At 37.6% G+C, this 14,498-nt stretch overlaps 1 protein-coding gene across 12 annotated transcripts in view; it reads left to right on the top strand.

The window, feature by feature from the left end:
* The window catches only part of ABCC9 (ATP binding cassette subfamily C member 9), a 71,841-nt gene that overhangs the window by 44,379 nt on the left and 12,964 nt on the right, over positions 1-14,498 (top strand). For all 12 annotated transcript variants that reach the window (XM_048953212.1, XM_048953202.1, XM_048953296.1 and 9 more), the window contains 10 exons: positions 3-83; positions 1,034-1,171; positions 1,680-1,805; positions 2,382-2,478; positions 4,171-4,418; positions 5,387-5,535; positions 5,691-5,760; positions 6,547-6,704; positions 10,376-10,468; positions 13,100-13,202. In XM_048953212.1, coding sequence (XP_048809169.1) covers positions 3-83; positions 1,034-1,171; positions 1,680-1,805; positions 2,382-2,478; positions 4,171-4,418; positions 5,387-5,535; positions 5,691-5,760; positions 6,547-6,704; positions 10,376-10,468; positions 13,100-13,202 — 1,263 coding nt within the window. The remainder of the gene's footprint in view (positions 1-2; positions 84-1,033; positions 1,172-1,679; positions 1,806-2,381; positions 2,479-4,170; positions 4,419-5,386; positions 5,536-5,690; positions 5,761-6,546; positions 6,705-10,375; positions 10,469-13,099; positions 13,203-14,498) is intronic.

Consider the following 14,498-nt stretch of genomic DNA (forward strand, 5'->3'; position numbering starts at 1 on the left):
AGGGGATTAATTTAAGTGGTGGCCAACGACAGAGAATCTGTGTGGCTCGAGCACTCTATCAGAATACCAACATTGTCTTCTTGGTAAGATTTTTCTTTTTCATATGGAACATGAATAGTTCGTAATGAAGCTGTCATTCATTCTTTGTATTTACCTTTAGAAAAGTTTACATTAGCTCTAGAAAACTGTAGGGAATTATATTTGACTAAAAATCCAACTTACGGGGGATGAGAGATAAACCACCAAGAGACAATATCAAAACATATTGATAGAGGGAGACTGATGGAGGTGGTATCTACACTAGAGGAGATCGTATTGTCTTTTACTAACTCACAGTGGTACCTTGTATCAACATAATCCTGCTGAAATCAGCAGGATTTCTGTATAAGGAGAAGCACCATAATGCAACTAATTCTGAGCTATAAACAGACTGAGCGTGTAACAGTCTGCTGCAGAACTCTGTGGATTCAGGAAGATTTTCCATTCTCTGATAATAATTCCAGGGCATGCCAGAAATTTTAGAAGGCTCCTGTTCATGCAGGGCTTGGTCTTCTTCTTAGAGAGGCATTTGCACATCTGAGTATTATTTTATTACTGCTCATACTCACGCTAAGTCAGGACCAACCAAACCTACAGTTTAGATTGGGTGAAATTAGTGTAGTTACTGACTCAGCTTTACCTTAATAGGTAAAGTTGCTGGGTTCCAGCAGTTTCAAATTTGAATGGGAAATTTCAGATCTACCTGAAACTTCTGATCTACCTATTAGATTTACTCCACACTATTGGTGTGGCACCAGCACTGCAGACATCTAGACACAAAAACTCAAATGAATCTATTGCTATGAATTGAAGAATAATGGATTCTAGCTCACTGTTTCATCCTGCAGCCCTTTAACTAGCTCTTAGTTATTAGAAAAAGTTGAAATATTAGTAATGACAAATACTTTATACTTTAAAAGGATTATTGAAATTATAAATATATATTTTGCAAAACCTTGTTCTTTTTTTTTTTTTTTTTTTTATTTGATTGCAGGATGACCCATTCTCTGCTCTGGACATTCACTTAAGTGATCATTTAATGCAGGAAGGAATTTTGAAGTTTCTTCAAGAAGACAAGAGGACTCTTGTTCTGGTGACACATAAGTTACAGTATCTACCACATGCTGATTGGGTAAGGAAAGAGATATCATGATGCAGATTTGGTAATGGACAACATACATTTGAAGTTAACACTGTCAGTGCTTAACAACTCCACTATTGCACTATTGCTTTTGGTAATAGAGTGTCCCCTTAGTTCTATATATTTCTATGTATCATGTGTCTAACTGCAACATTACAAAATATGGATCTTACAATAGAAAAAAACACTTCTACTATTTTTTTTTTTTTTTTTTAATTGAAGCCACCAGAGAATTGTGACTCAATTGCAGTCATGCCTATAGCTTATTATGGCTTATCCATGTTTTTTTTACAAGTACAGATAAGACTGGTTTATAGAAGTTTCAGTTTTTGGGCTGTGTCAATAAACTTTAAAAATTATTATTGAATATTGAATACAATGAATACCAAAATGTGCATAATGGTAATGTCACCGATTCTAAGACATTCTGGTAGGATTCACATCAGTGATTATGCTATACATGTTGCTGAGTAGACTTACTGGATGCTTTTTCCCCTAGATCATAGCGATGAAGGATGGAATGGTGCTTAGGGAAGGGACTCTAAAGGATATCCAAAACAATGACATTGAGCTCTATGAACACTGGAAAACTTTGATGAATCGCCAAGATCAAGAATTGGAAAAGGTAAACAGGCAAGGATGGCAAAGAGATATTTTTCAGTTAATTAAAAAAACAAACAAAACAAACAAACAAACAAAAAACCTTAACATGTCAGGAAGCAAGTTTTAAACTAGGGACTAAGAGAAAAATACATGAACTGTGAGGAGCTTAAAGGAATGGAATAGATAGTCTGGGAAGTGTGTGGTACACCCATCATGAGCGGTTTTTAAGAACACATTAGGTTAACGTCTTTTTGGAATGTTGTACCAAACTGATCTACTTCAGCAAGGGGCAGACTAAGGGCTTTCCTAAATTCTTTCTTAGCTTTATGTTCTGTTATTGTCATAATCATTCAGGATTCCCTAAGAACTATTTTGAAAGGTTTTGTCATACCAGAATGAGCAAGGACAAGAGAAGGAATAAAGTGGTCAAATAAGGATTTTCTAAAAGATAAATTCTAAAATACTGTGCCTTTGTGTTCTGTGGCCTAACTGGTCCAAATAAAGTCTCTTTGAGGTTAATGTCAGTGCTAAGACAGTGGCAGACAGCTGTCTTATTTTTATTGTTTCTTATTTATATCTTTAAGTTTTCTTGTTACAGAATATGGAAGCTGACCAGACTACTCTGGAGAGAAAAACTCTTAGAAGGGCCATGTACCCCAGGGAATCCAAAGCACAACTGGAAGATGAAGATGAAGGTATGTTTTATCATTTCGTTTATTTATTCTATTAACATGTACATCATTGCCTTCCCACTTGAATATCCAAATCCAGAAGTTCATAGCAATAAAATAGGAAGATGTTACAGAGTGGCTGGATATCAGCAGCAGGCAACACAACCCATCGAGAACATCCTTGAGATGCCACACCAGGTGTAAATGGAGTAATTACTTTTGAAACAATTGGATGGTGCCAGGTAAAAGAAAAGGTGAACTGCAGTCTTCCTCTTAATAAGAGCATTAATCACAGGGAGTCTCATGGCAATGTTGGCTGGAATGACTGCAGAATGCAGATTTGCTATTTGCAGGCTCTTTATTGTGTCCTTGTGTTTAATCAGGCAAAATTCATGATAGATTGCCATTTAGGTCATAGGTCTCTGGGGCTTGGACAGCTGCATTTTGAAGAGAATCCCAATCATTGAGCAATAGGCAGAGCTGGATACCAAGTCCTTGAGATGGAAATATTACGGTGTCTTCTTATTTCTTTGGCAAATATGAGCAGAACACCTCTTACTATGTGCAATCATCAGTACACTTTATCAGTTGAATGCTTGGAGGAGTTTAAATTGAGGTCACTTTCAAGCTCCTCTGTACAGGAAAGCCTTGCCAGCAACCTAATCTCAGAAACTGGAAGCCATTGTCTCTTTGTGGAATGAGATAGAAAACACGGGGAAAAAAGATATGTCCTGACAGTCCATAGAATGTCTACAAAAATTAGACATCATTAAGAATATAAAACACACATCAGTAACTTCAGGGCTAAAACATAACCTGACAATAAGTTCTAGGTCATCCATACTTATTATGAGACTTAGGGAAAGTACATGAAGTCTCTGTGTCCCAAGAAGTATACAGTCTTCAAAAGTGTGAAATAGTAATAACAACTTTCAAGAAAATACTTGATGATTCATTTTTAATGTTCAAAGTCAGATGTAAGTTGTATTTCAGCTTGAGGCTGCCAAGAATTGCATTTACTGTTAGTTTACAGCTATCAAGCAAGAGCAGGTAATCATTTCTCTTTCCTAAGTGTGGCCTGGAAAAACTGTCAGATGCATTTTCTTTTTATTTTGAGAAAATATAAAATGTAAAATTTGTGCACATATGAAATACATATTTCCCATAGCAGGAGTCTACCATCAATTGTGTGATGATGTGAAAACTATTATACAGTCTATGGTAAGGCCTAGAAGAAACATTAATCCTAAATCTACGCTCTTTTAAAAAGACAAAATTTTAGTACATCTAAATAAAATAAGAGTAGAGTTCTTTCATGCAACAGATGACACAGCCTCTTGATTGGAAAACTTGAGTGAGCTTTCTGTACTCTTGCATATAACCCAAAGAATTCTACTGACAGTACAACAAAAGCTGCAGAACAGGTTGGATAAGTTTCTAGTTTCTACTATCAATACAGTCAGTACTGAAGGCTAGAATTATAAAAATATTTGATTAGCAAAACTGTCACTTGTCAAAGACAGTCTATAGATTACTTAAAGAGTATAGGGGAAGTCTTAAGAAGATACATCTAGAGCATTTTCTCTTTTCAAATGACAAATTGAATTTTGCCATTAAGAAGTAAAATTCAAAGAAAAAAAATGTCAACCACATACAGTAAGACCATATATAATTGTACTGAATCCAAGCTAACTTGATAAAATATCTGAGTCACAGAGGAAGAAGAGGAAGAAGATGAAGATGATAACATGTCAACTGTCCTGAGGCTCAGAACAAAGATGCCATGGAAAACCTGCTGGAGATATCTAACTTCTGGAGGATTTTTCTTGCTCTTTCTGATGATTTTCTCAAAGTTGTTGAAACACTCAGTTATAGTGGCTATAGATTATTGGCTTGCTACATGGACATCCATGGGCAATGCAAATGAATTCATGAATGATGATGATGTTCGGAGCACAGAAAAGGTGGGTCATACTTTGAGCTTGACTGAAAAAAATAATTTTAAAAAGAGAGAGAAAATGTTCTTAAGTAATTATTTGCCATTATCTCAAAACCAATTGGACTGGAAAGACAGATAGATATCGTAAAATCAATCATTAGATATAATGAATGAATAAATTATGCAAAAATATAGGGCAATTCAAATTTTATTAGTCTTTTCAAAATGATAAAATTGAACCAAAAGCATGTTTGAGGTTAGAAAAATGGTTGAAGAATGAGCAATCTCATACTAAACTTTTTCATCTGGATTTTTTAATTCCTATGACAATTATTCCATTTTTCTAAGTACTAACTATACACTTATGTCCCGCCAAAAAAGCAAGCAAACAAACAACCAAACAAAAAACAAAAAAAACCTCTTAAGATGTACTACTTATTTAGGATATGTTTATTGCTGTAAATTTGACTAGTCTATAAATATCTTATTAAAATCCATTTGCTAATTTTTTAGAAGTCTTAAGCATGTTATAGCCCTGACAGATTAATTGAGAATTTGCTCTGGGAATTTTAGTAATGCTTGAATTTAATAAGTGGAAGTTTCCAAAGTCTCCTCAGTGCCTCAGTTTGTGAAAGGTTCTACTCTGGTTGTCTGAGCTCCTTGGCTAACCATTTGCATACTTTTGTATTTACCCAGCTAGTCTATCTTCTCATAGTTTCATCACTTCAAGGTCGTGAAGGATACTTATCCATAGTTTGAAAGATCTTGGAACTGCCAGATATTCTAAATATGTGAACTTGATGTATTTCAGTTTCATGATAGCTCTTTTATTTCCCCCATAATGATATTAATATAATCAGAAAGTATTTGCAATGTGACAGATCAGCTATTTAGTACAAGGTAGTAGTTCCACAGAGCAACACCTTGGGAATTTCATAGCAGAAAAAATACTTGCATTTACTTCTATGACTGATGTCTTTGTCATTTTATTAGACTTACCATGTAGCTGTCTTCAGTATCCTCTCTGGAGCAGGGATTGTCCTATGCCTCATCACGTCTCTGACCGTGGAGTGGATGGGCCTCACAGCAGCCAAAAATCTACATCATAATCTCCTCAATAAAATCATCCTTGGACCAATCAGGTATAGCAAAAATAATGCTCGCCCTGCACATTTATTTCTACTGCTTAGCTATAGAAAATGTCTGTACACAGCCTTGTGTTCTGCCTGACCAAGACTTTTATCCAAAACTGGAATTCCAAATCAGATAACGTTTTTGTTTTTAATTTATTCCACAGGTTCTTTGATATGACTCCACTGGGGCTAATTCTAAATCGCTTTTCTGCTGATACAAATATAATTGATCAGGTAGACGTATCAATATATTCTATTTATTATATCTTGGCTTTGTAAATTTTCATTTAGCTAGTGAATATGACACATTGAAGTATTAATGAGGGAAAATAGAAGCTCTGAAATTGTATTAGACAAATTCAAAATATAAACTGTTTGCATATTTGTAGTAATGAGGGCATGCAAGTAATTAAAAGCAGTAGGAGATCTTAGTTCTTAATTTCTTCAAAAACAGACTAGTTGCTTCTGTTAAGAGATCTGAATTAGCAAAATACCAGATTTGGGGTTCAAATCAGGAAAACAGAAAATACAATATTACTTTTACTATGAGGAGTACATGTGAGGTAAGGAGATGGTCCATTGTGGCAGTAGCATATATGAATTTGGAGTATTCAGCTAAAGGAATGGCTACTTTCACTATGTCTATTTCTCAAAACATTTGGATGAGCTACAATCCTGAATATAAGAGTGATGAGAACATGAAAATAAAATTGAGAGGTTCTGTGAAAGTGTATGCTGTTTCTCTAAATATTTTATATGTCAATATTCACTTTCTTCTCTGTTATATAATTGAGGTGGAAATGGTCTTTGGACTACTGACCTCTAGAAAAAAAGAAATACTAAGTTATTTTTTTACTTCTGCACATACAGGCTCCTGGTATGAGGCAAGAATCAGTGAACCTATAGAAATGTCATTCCACTTTCCCTATGGCACTGAATAGGAAAAAGCATGTAGTGGTACTATTACGGTTTTGTTTGTTTGTTTGTTTTTGTCTTATACATTTTTTCTTTTTGCTCTAGCACATTCCTCCTACCCTGGAGTCTCTTACCCGGTCCACATTACTCTGCCTATCAGCCATTGGAATGATCTCATATGCCACTCCATGGTTCCTTGTCGCCCTTGTGCCCCTTGGGATAGCATTTTACTTCATCCAGAAATACTTCAGAGTTGCTTCCAAGTAAGTATTAAAAAACTGCCCCAAAAATTTCCTTCATAAAGTTGATACATAAGAACTGTATTGGAATGTGAGGTTATTGGAACTAGTAATGGGATAAAATGTGATAGTGAACATAGTGTCAGTGCATCTGATTCTGAGGTGTGAGTTTGAGCCATACGTTAGAGGATATTTCCAGCTGACTTGATGTCAAATACAGCATTTTGGGAAGTAACTAGTTGCTTCAGTTGTTTACATTATTCACTATGGAGATCAATGAACATGAATTTTATTAGTCAACTGAGACAGCTTACAGATGGCCAAAGCCTTGCTTTTGATCTTTTGAGAGTTAGTAGAGAATGGAAAATAACTTTCTGGATTAATGTCAGTCATTGCTTTTTCCTTATATTGGAAAAAATTTCTGCAGAACACTATTTCTACTCTACAGCAGCATCTCATATTCAGAATGGTCTGGCTGGTTCTGAAGAGTACATGGTTTCAGCAAGAAGAGCCTTAGAGTTCTGTTTTTAGTGCCAATATGTAGTTTATTAACACATCTTAAGCAAGTCATTCAAAGGTTTTTCTTTAATTCACTCAGTCAAGTTTCTTGTTTTCATTTTCTTCTTTTAATCAGCCAGACGTCTGCCTGACTTTACTCCATTTTCTGATACTTAAAAATGCACATCAAGGTGCCTGTTGACATGAAATGCATGGAAGCCATAATGACCTATGAGACAGCATTTGTCACTGCAGACCCTGTACCCACAGGAGGTACATGGTAAAGCATTAACTTGTTCTGTAGCATCCATCTAAGAGAGAGAGTGATTTCCAGAGAGAGTGATCCAATACAGCTGATTTCTTATTAGGTAGCCTGAAAAAGAATTGTGCCAGTTATTTCTGATTTTTAAATCAGTGCACCAGAGGGGGCATAAAGCAACATGCCAGTAATTTAGCTTCACTGTAGCCTACTTGTCTCCAGCTTTTCTCAGAATTTCCAAGGATGTTTTTTTCATAAGAAAATTCCATAATATCAGAATTGATAAAATACAAACTGTTTATTTCTGAAATGATTTGCTTAATTTGTGTAAGATTTGGTGTAAGCCTTGTTCTTTCCTCACTGTGTTTCCAACCTATTGCTGTGCAGGAAAGACCCATAGGTCTCAAGGTGGCTAAGGAACGTGGAAACCTGTATTTCTTTCATAAATTCTTTATGATCTTCTGAGTGTCACCCTTTCCTTCTACACTACATTATTTAAATTTCTTACTTAAAATACATGAGAGGAAACAAAGCCTGATGTCTTGGGCCCTTGGAATGTACTATGTTGTCTCTCTGTGATTTTATATAGGATCCATATATCTCCATCCATCTCCAGACCTGGTTTTTCCACAAGCTATATTGATAGCTGCAACATACAAGCCAGCAAGAACTTGGTTACCCCTGTAGGTCAGCACACACACACATATGCATCCATTGGCTCTGCAATTGCAAGTCTATAACAACCTCATTCATTTTATCTCCCTACAGTTTTCTGGGAAAACGTGCATCAGCAAGTGCTTTTTTGAAAGTGCTTCTAAATGAAATTATTTTAAATCATTTGTAAGGCATATAAGTTTTTGTTGTGTTCTTTCACTTCATTATAGAAATGAATAAATGCGATGGTTATTTGTAGAAAATATATTCGTGGGAAATGGAGGATGAATTAATAGCTTAGTCCAGTATTTATAACATACTTGCATGCAGTACTTTCCAGACATATAAGCTTCACTAAATTTTAGAAATGCAAATATTTACAGTATTTCTTACAGCACTTTGACTCTTTCTTGTATTTTTCCATTACATTTCTCAAAACTCTCTGTGTATTTTCCATCATAAATCTGAAATAGAGCATATTTGTCACCAAAACATAAGCAGCAAAATCAGTTCTGTATATTGTAACATTCAGCATCATGGAGCAGTTATTTCTGCTGACCTATCTAATATAGTGTGCAAACATAGTAGTATTTTAATAAGGAGTTTAAATATCTAATGTTCTGGCCTCTGTTCTGTTTATACTTCTACAGCTGGCTGGTATGCCAACAGTAGTGTGTTAAAGAAAGATGTATTTGTTTCTGTGCCTTGGAAAACATTCCTGTTCCGGGAGACTGGAACTTTTAAACACCATTGCTGTATTCAGGTTTTGAAAATAAGGAAGTTTCTCATTCACATATTTTCTCTATTGGTGCGATCTCTATTTCAACCACGGGGGCAGCCGTTGAAATACACTACAATTAGATCAGTTATACTCTGCCATTTTTTATGTTCAGCATGTTTTTGTACTTACAGATACTGAAAGTGAGGAAAGGTTTACTTGGAAAAGCATTATCATTGTCAGGCCAAGTGGTATGCTTACAATGAAATGGACGAGCTTGAAGATATACAAGCTCTGTTTCAAGATTAAGAGCCACAAATAATGTACTATGAAGTTTCAATTGTTCTGAGCTGATTATATTAATTATATTAAACTAGAATGTTTGAGAGTAAAAGTTGCTAGTTGCTGGCTACAATTGAAAGCAGGGTTTTACCAGGAGAGAGCTGCTGATGTTGCTGACGAAAGAAGCTTAGCTATGACCAAAGACTGGAGCCATGGAGATGGCTGGGATGTGATTCATAGAATCATAGAGTCACTGAGGCTGGAAAAGACCTACAGGATCACCCAGTCCAACCATCCACCTATCACCAATATTTCCCACTAAACCATGTCCCTCAACACAACATCTAAACATTCCTTGAACACCTCCAAGGTCAGTGACTCCACCACCTCCCTGGGCAGCCCATTCCAGCTCATGGCCACACTTTTGGAAAAGCAATATTTCCTAACATACAGCCTGAATCTCCCCTGGTGCAACTTGAGGCCATTTCCTCTAATCCTATCACTAGTTACATGAGAGAAGGAGCTGACGTGCAGCTCACCACAACCGCCCTTGAGGTAGTTATAGAGAGCAACAAGGTCTCCCCTGAGCCTCCCCTTCTCAGGACTGAACAATCCCAACTTCTTCAGCCGTTCCTCAATAAGGCCTGTGCTCCAGTTTCGTTGCCCTTCTCTGGACACGCTCCAGGGCCTCAATGTCTTTCTTGCAGTGAGGGACTCAAAACTGAACACAGTACTTCAGCCTTACCAGTGCTGAGTAGAGAGGGATGATCACTTCCCTCCTTCTGCTGGCAGCACTGTTTCTGATGCAAGCCAAGATGCCATTGGCCTTCTTGGCCACCTGGGCACACTGCTAGCTCATGTTCAGTTGAGCATCAACCAATACCCCGAGGTCCATTTCCTCTGTGTAGTCTTCCAGCCACTCTGCCCCTAGACTGTAATGTTGCCTGGGGTTGCTGTGTTCTATGTGCAGCACCTGGCATTTGTCCTTGTTGAACCTCATCCCATTGGCTTCAGCCCAGCAATCCAGATCCCTCTGTAGAGCCTCGCTACCCCCAGGCAGATCGATACTTCCTGCCAATTTGGTGTAATCTGCAAAAGTCCTCTGTAGCAAAAGAGAAATGTGAGCTTTCTGTGCCAGACTATAGAAATTCACTATAGAAATTGTAACTTGTGCAATTCTGAGAAGAATATGTACAATACAAAAAGTGTTGACTGTTGTCCATTATGAGGTGCTTTTTCTATGGACAGAGATGTAACAGCTGCTGTTTTGTTTTCCTACCCCAGGGATCTCCAGGAACTTGATGACAGCACCCAGCTACCATTACTCTGTCATTTCTCTGAAACAGCTGAAGGCCTTACCACTATCAGAGCATTCAGGTGAAAATGATCAGAGAGACGCTTGTGTTCTGCTATAACTCATGTAGCTTGCTTGGAGCATATCAGAGGGCAACTTATTTGATTTGGTAGACTTTAAGCAATCTTATAAAAGGGTAGCAGGGTTTGTTTTATTGTTTTGCTACACCTCTAAACACTTGTGTATGCACTCAACAACATAAGTATCTGTATTGGTTTCCACTGAATTAAAGATGATAACATTTTTAGAATGTGTTATTTAAATTTTTAAGATGTTTAGTCTAACCATGATTTACTTAGACTGTAAGAAACTCTCCTTTGCAGGGCAGGCACAGGCATCACTCCTCCAGTATTTGTGCTATATCTTATAAGCCTGGCACCTCAGGATGCACTACTACAGTACTTGCTAACTAGGAGATAAAATTTGCAACTAGAAAGGCTTTACATGAAAAACTATGGCAGAAGAGATCTTGATATTCTAAGACCTAACCTTCTCAACCAAATTCAAATATTAAATTCCAGAACATCCTGAGAATCTTTCTATTTGAATATGCATATATTTTTTCTAATTATTTTAGGAATTATAGACTAAATTTTCCTTGTATATCCACTACATCACAGCTAGCATAACTAACATACTTGATGTTGGCCCCTGATAAGCATAACTTGCACTTATTCTGCACACAGTAGAATTTCAACCTAGAGGAGATCATACTAGTGCTCTTTACACACATATTACATCCACTTCATCTCAACTAGAGACTTGTGATATTCTTCCCAGCTCTACTGACACCTGTACGTTTTAGACAGCATTGATCAGGCTGAATTTAAATAATGTGACACTTTCCAGCAGGAGACAATTGGGCAGTGTGGGATAGAGTCAAAAGTCTAGAAGATCAGTCTCATCTTCTCAATAAATTACACTGTTTCTGTGTAATTTCCTGTCTCTGTTTCATCACTTCAAGCTAGCTTTAGGACTATTAGTTCAGAGTGCTGCAGAAAGAACTGTAGTAGGACAAGCAAAAATATTTGCAGTGTGTTGAAGAGATGTGAGCCAGCAGTCAACAAAAAAGTGGCTTAACAAGACGTATCAATCAGAATGAAGTATTAAACCAGTAATTCATAATTAAAGCCTGATGCTGATGTGCGCTGAGTGCTTCTCAAGTCATTGAGAGTGGCCCTTCATCACACTATCTATTGAGAAAGATGAGGAGCTTATCATTTCTTGGGAGTTGTTCAACTCCTTGTTGTTTTACAAAACAGCTCTGTCAGCTTGGATGTCAGAGAGTAAAACACAGTCTTAGAAAATGAGTAGCCGTCATAACCATCACCTGAGTTTTCCATGAATCTCTGGTACAAACTAATACCATTTCATTTCCCCCTCTGTGCTCCTCTGTTAACCAAACCTGAATTATTCAGTGTTTTTTTGTCAGCAAGCTCATATTTACTAATAAACCCATTAGTCATTCTCTGTAGTTTGAGTTCAGTATGTTCCAGGATAAAATAGAGCAGCTATCCACGTAACTTACCACAAAGTAGCACAGTTGGATCAGTAAGCAAGTAAGCAATTTAAGTGACCTTTACTGTTTGTCATCTGATAGGATAAAAGTCTAAAACAGCCCAGAAGAGGAACTGGAGGTGGATGAAAAGATACAGATTAAGCATGTCAGATTTTCCATTAGGAAAACAGGAGTTTTGCTGCCAGGAAGGCAGACAAGCAGAATATTCAGTGAATCTTTGCTCCTCCCCACGTCATTGCTGTTACCACTTGTTGCTTTGGGAAGGTTGCTTGCTATGTTTATAAGCTATGCAGAGAGAAATGAAGTATCGCCAGGAAAAGGCAATAAATAAACAAATAAATAAATAGAAGAGGTTTCTGGCAGAACAAGGATTACAGGTGCTTCATGCCACAGCCATGAAACTTTGAAATATAAGAACTTTCCATGATAAAACAGGAGATAAGCTGCTGAATCAAATTTGGCAATTTTTTTCAAGTGATGGTATTGAATAGACAGTAGAATGTAAAACAAGGAAATGTTGTCCACCTGACTGCAGGCCAGACTCGAAAGTACTGTCAGGCATCATGAATGTGATGCATTTCTGTCAACAGAGACTCTGCCTATACCGTGCTTCTGCCATCATGTACCTTCACTTTCAGATGCTCTGATATTTTTCACCTGTTTTTAAACATGACAGGCATTACATGGGTGCAACAAGTGACAGTGGAGGTGACATCACTCATTTTTGTCATTCAGAAGCGATCTATGGGGATTGTTGACTACATGGGATCTATTCCCTCACTGCAGTTGGCTAAAATGCTTAGGCAGTTCATGGCTAGCTGAGAAAACAGCTGAGCAGAGTAGTTGAGAAGAATTGGTCCACAAATCAATCTACAGCCTACCAGTAAAACTGAAACCTCAGAGACATCACCCATGTCAAACATTCTAGAAGCTGCTAGGTAACTTCTACCTGGCCTGAAAGAGCCCTGGCAGAACGTATGGGTCCTCAGGGAAGAGCTTGTAACACGAAGCTTGGCAAAGACATAAGGACAAATAGCCTGTGGTTGAGGGAAGGAGCAGGAAAGAAGAGTTCAATGCTTCATCGTTTTGTGTTTGTGTGCAATGTGTTGTAATATAACAACTTTGCTCTTGGCAGGCATGAATCCAGGTTTAAACAACGCATGCTGGAACTAACAGATACGAACAACATTGCCTACTTATTTCTATCGGCTGCCAACAGATGGCTGGAGGTCAGGACGGTACGTTCAGTTTAGTCCCAGCCATGGTTTTCAAACTTTGGAAGCAAACAGAGACTTAGCCTGATGTGGAGGATAAGACAGTAACGGGAATTAATCTCGCGTTGAGATTATACACACTGATACTTAAAATAGATCAGGATTGTTTATGTTAAACACATTGGATTTTTTTCAGCTTTCTTGGACAGAAGTAAGAAAATATGAGCCTCCCTCATCTTTTGCTGTTGCGATGTCTACTGTCTGAAGAGAGTGCAAGAACAAACATTTACATAACTTGAAATAAGGCTTTCTCTACTACTGTGCAGCATCTGCAGACCTGCCCCTGTAACAGCTACTTTCAAAGCAGAGTGTGGCTTTTAAGTAATTTTGTGAGCCATGCAATCAGTCAGCCAGGGCTGTTACAGGCACCACAGTGTCTCCCCAGCAACAGGTTTAATCCCACAGCTGTGATTTAGAGGCTCTGTTTGCTGTGCCCTTACTTCTGCTGTGAGCCCATACTGTGTGTAATGTACAGAACTGTTCAATGTCACAAAAGACATAGCAGAGCTTGACTTCAACTTAAAAATGAATGACTCCTACCAATAGCACAGCCAGTGGCAGTGAGACAGGCTTCTGTTTTTTATAGTTCTCCAATAACAATGTGTGAGGAACTTCAGTGTGGCATGAGGGCAAGCAAAATCACTGTGTTTCCATTATATATCTGATGCTAAAAGAGCAGTGAATGAACAGAGTTGTGATTTGATTTTGCCAGGCACAAGTAGTTGAAAGGCACGACTCGTACTCACATCAAGGCTGTTATCCTCACCTTCACTGGTAGAGCAACAAAGTTGTGCTCCATTTCTTAAGATGTCAGACTTTCCCATTGTGCATGAAGCTATCAGCATGCGAGATCATGCTGAACTTGTTTCCACATCAAAGACAGATAAATAACAGACGCATCCAATCCTTGAATAAGCTGTGGCAATGCTTAATGTCTCAGTCTCAAACTTGCATATGTGTGGAGTGAAACTGATCAAAGAATATGCATTGCTTCATCGTCACATCAGAAATAATGTGGTCTCACCAAGGAATAGTTCATTTATCTCTGCCCAATAGTTCAGTGGTACTAATATCACTGAGAACTTCAGAAGGAATCAGTAGCAACTCGTCCCAGCTGCTCTTGAAGACTCAAGAGCACTCTACTTCTATTTCTTTGCAGTTAAGTTAGAGTCTATCATCTGATCATGGACACATCTTACAGATAAATGAACAACAAAGCCTTCATTTCAAATCTCTGAGGGAAAGACTCCAGGCAGGACA

Source organism: Lagopus muta, chromosome 1, assembly GCF_023343835.1.
Source record: "Lagopus muta isolate bLagMut1 chromosome 1, bLagMut1 primary, whole genome shotgun sequence".
Lineage (NCBI taxonomy): Eukaryota > Metazoa > Chordata > Aves > Galliformes > Phasianidae > Lagopus > Lagopus muta.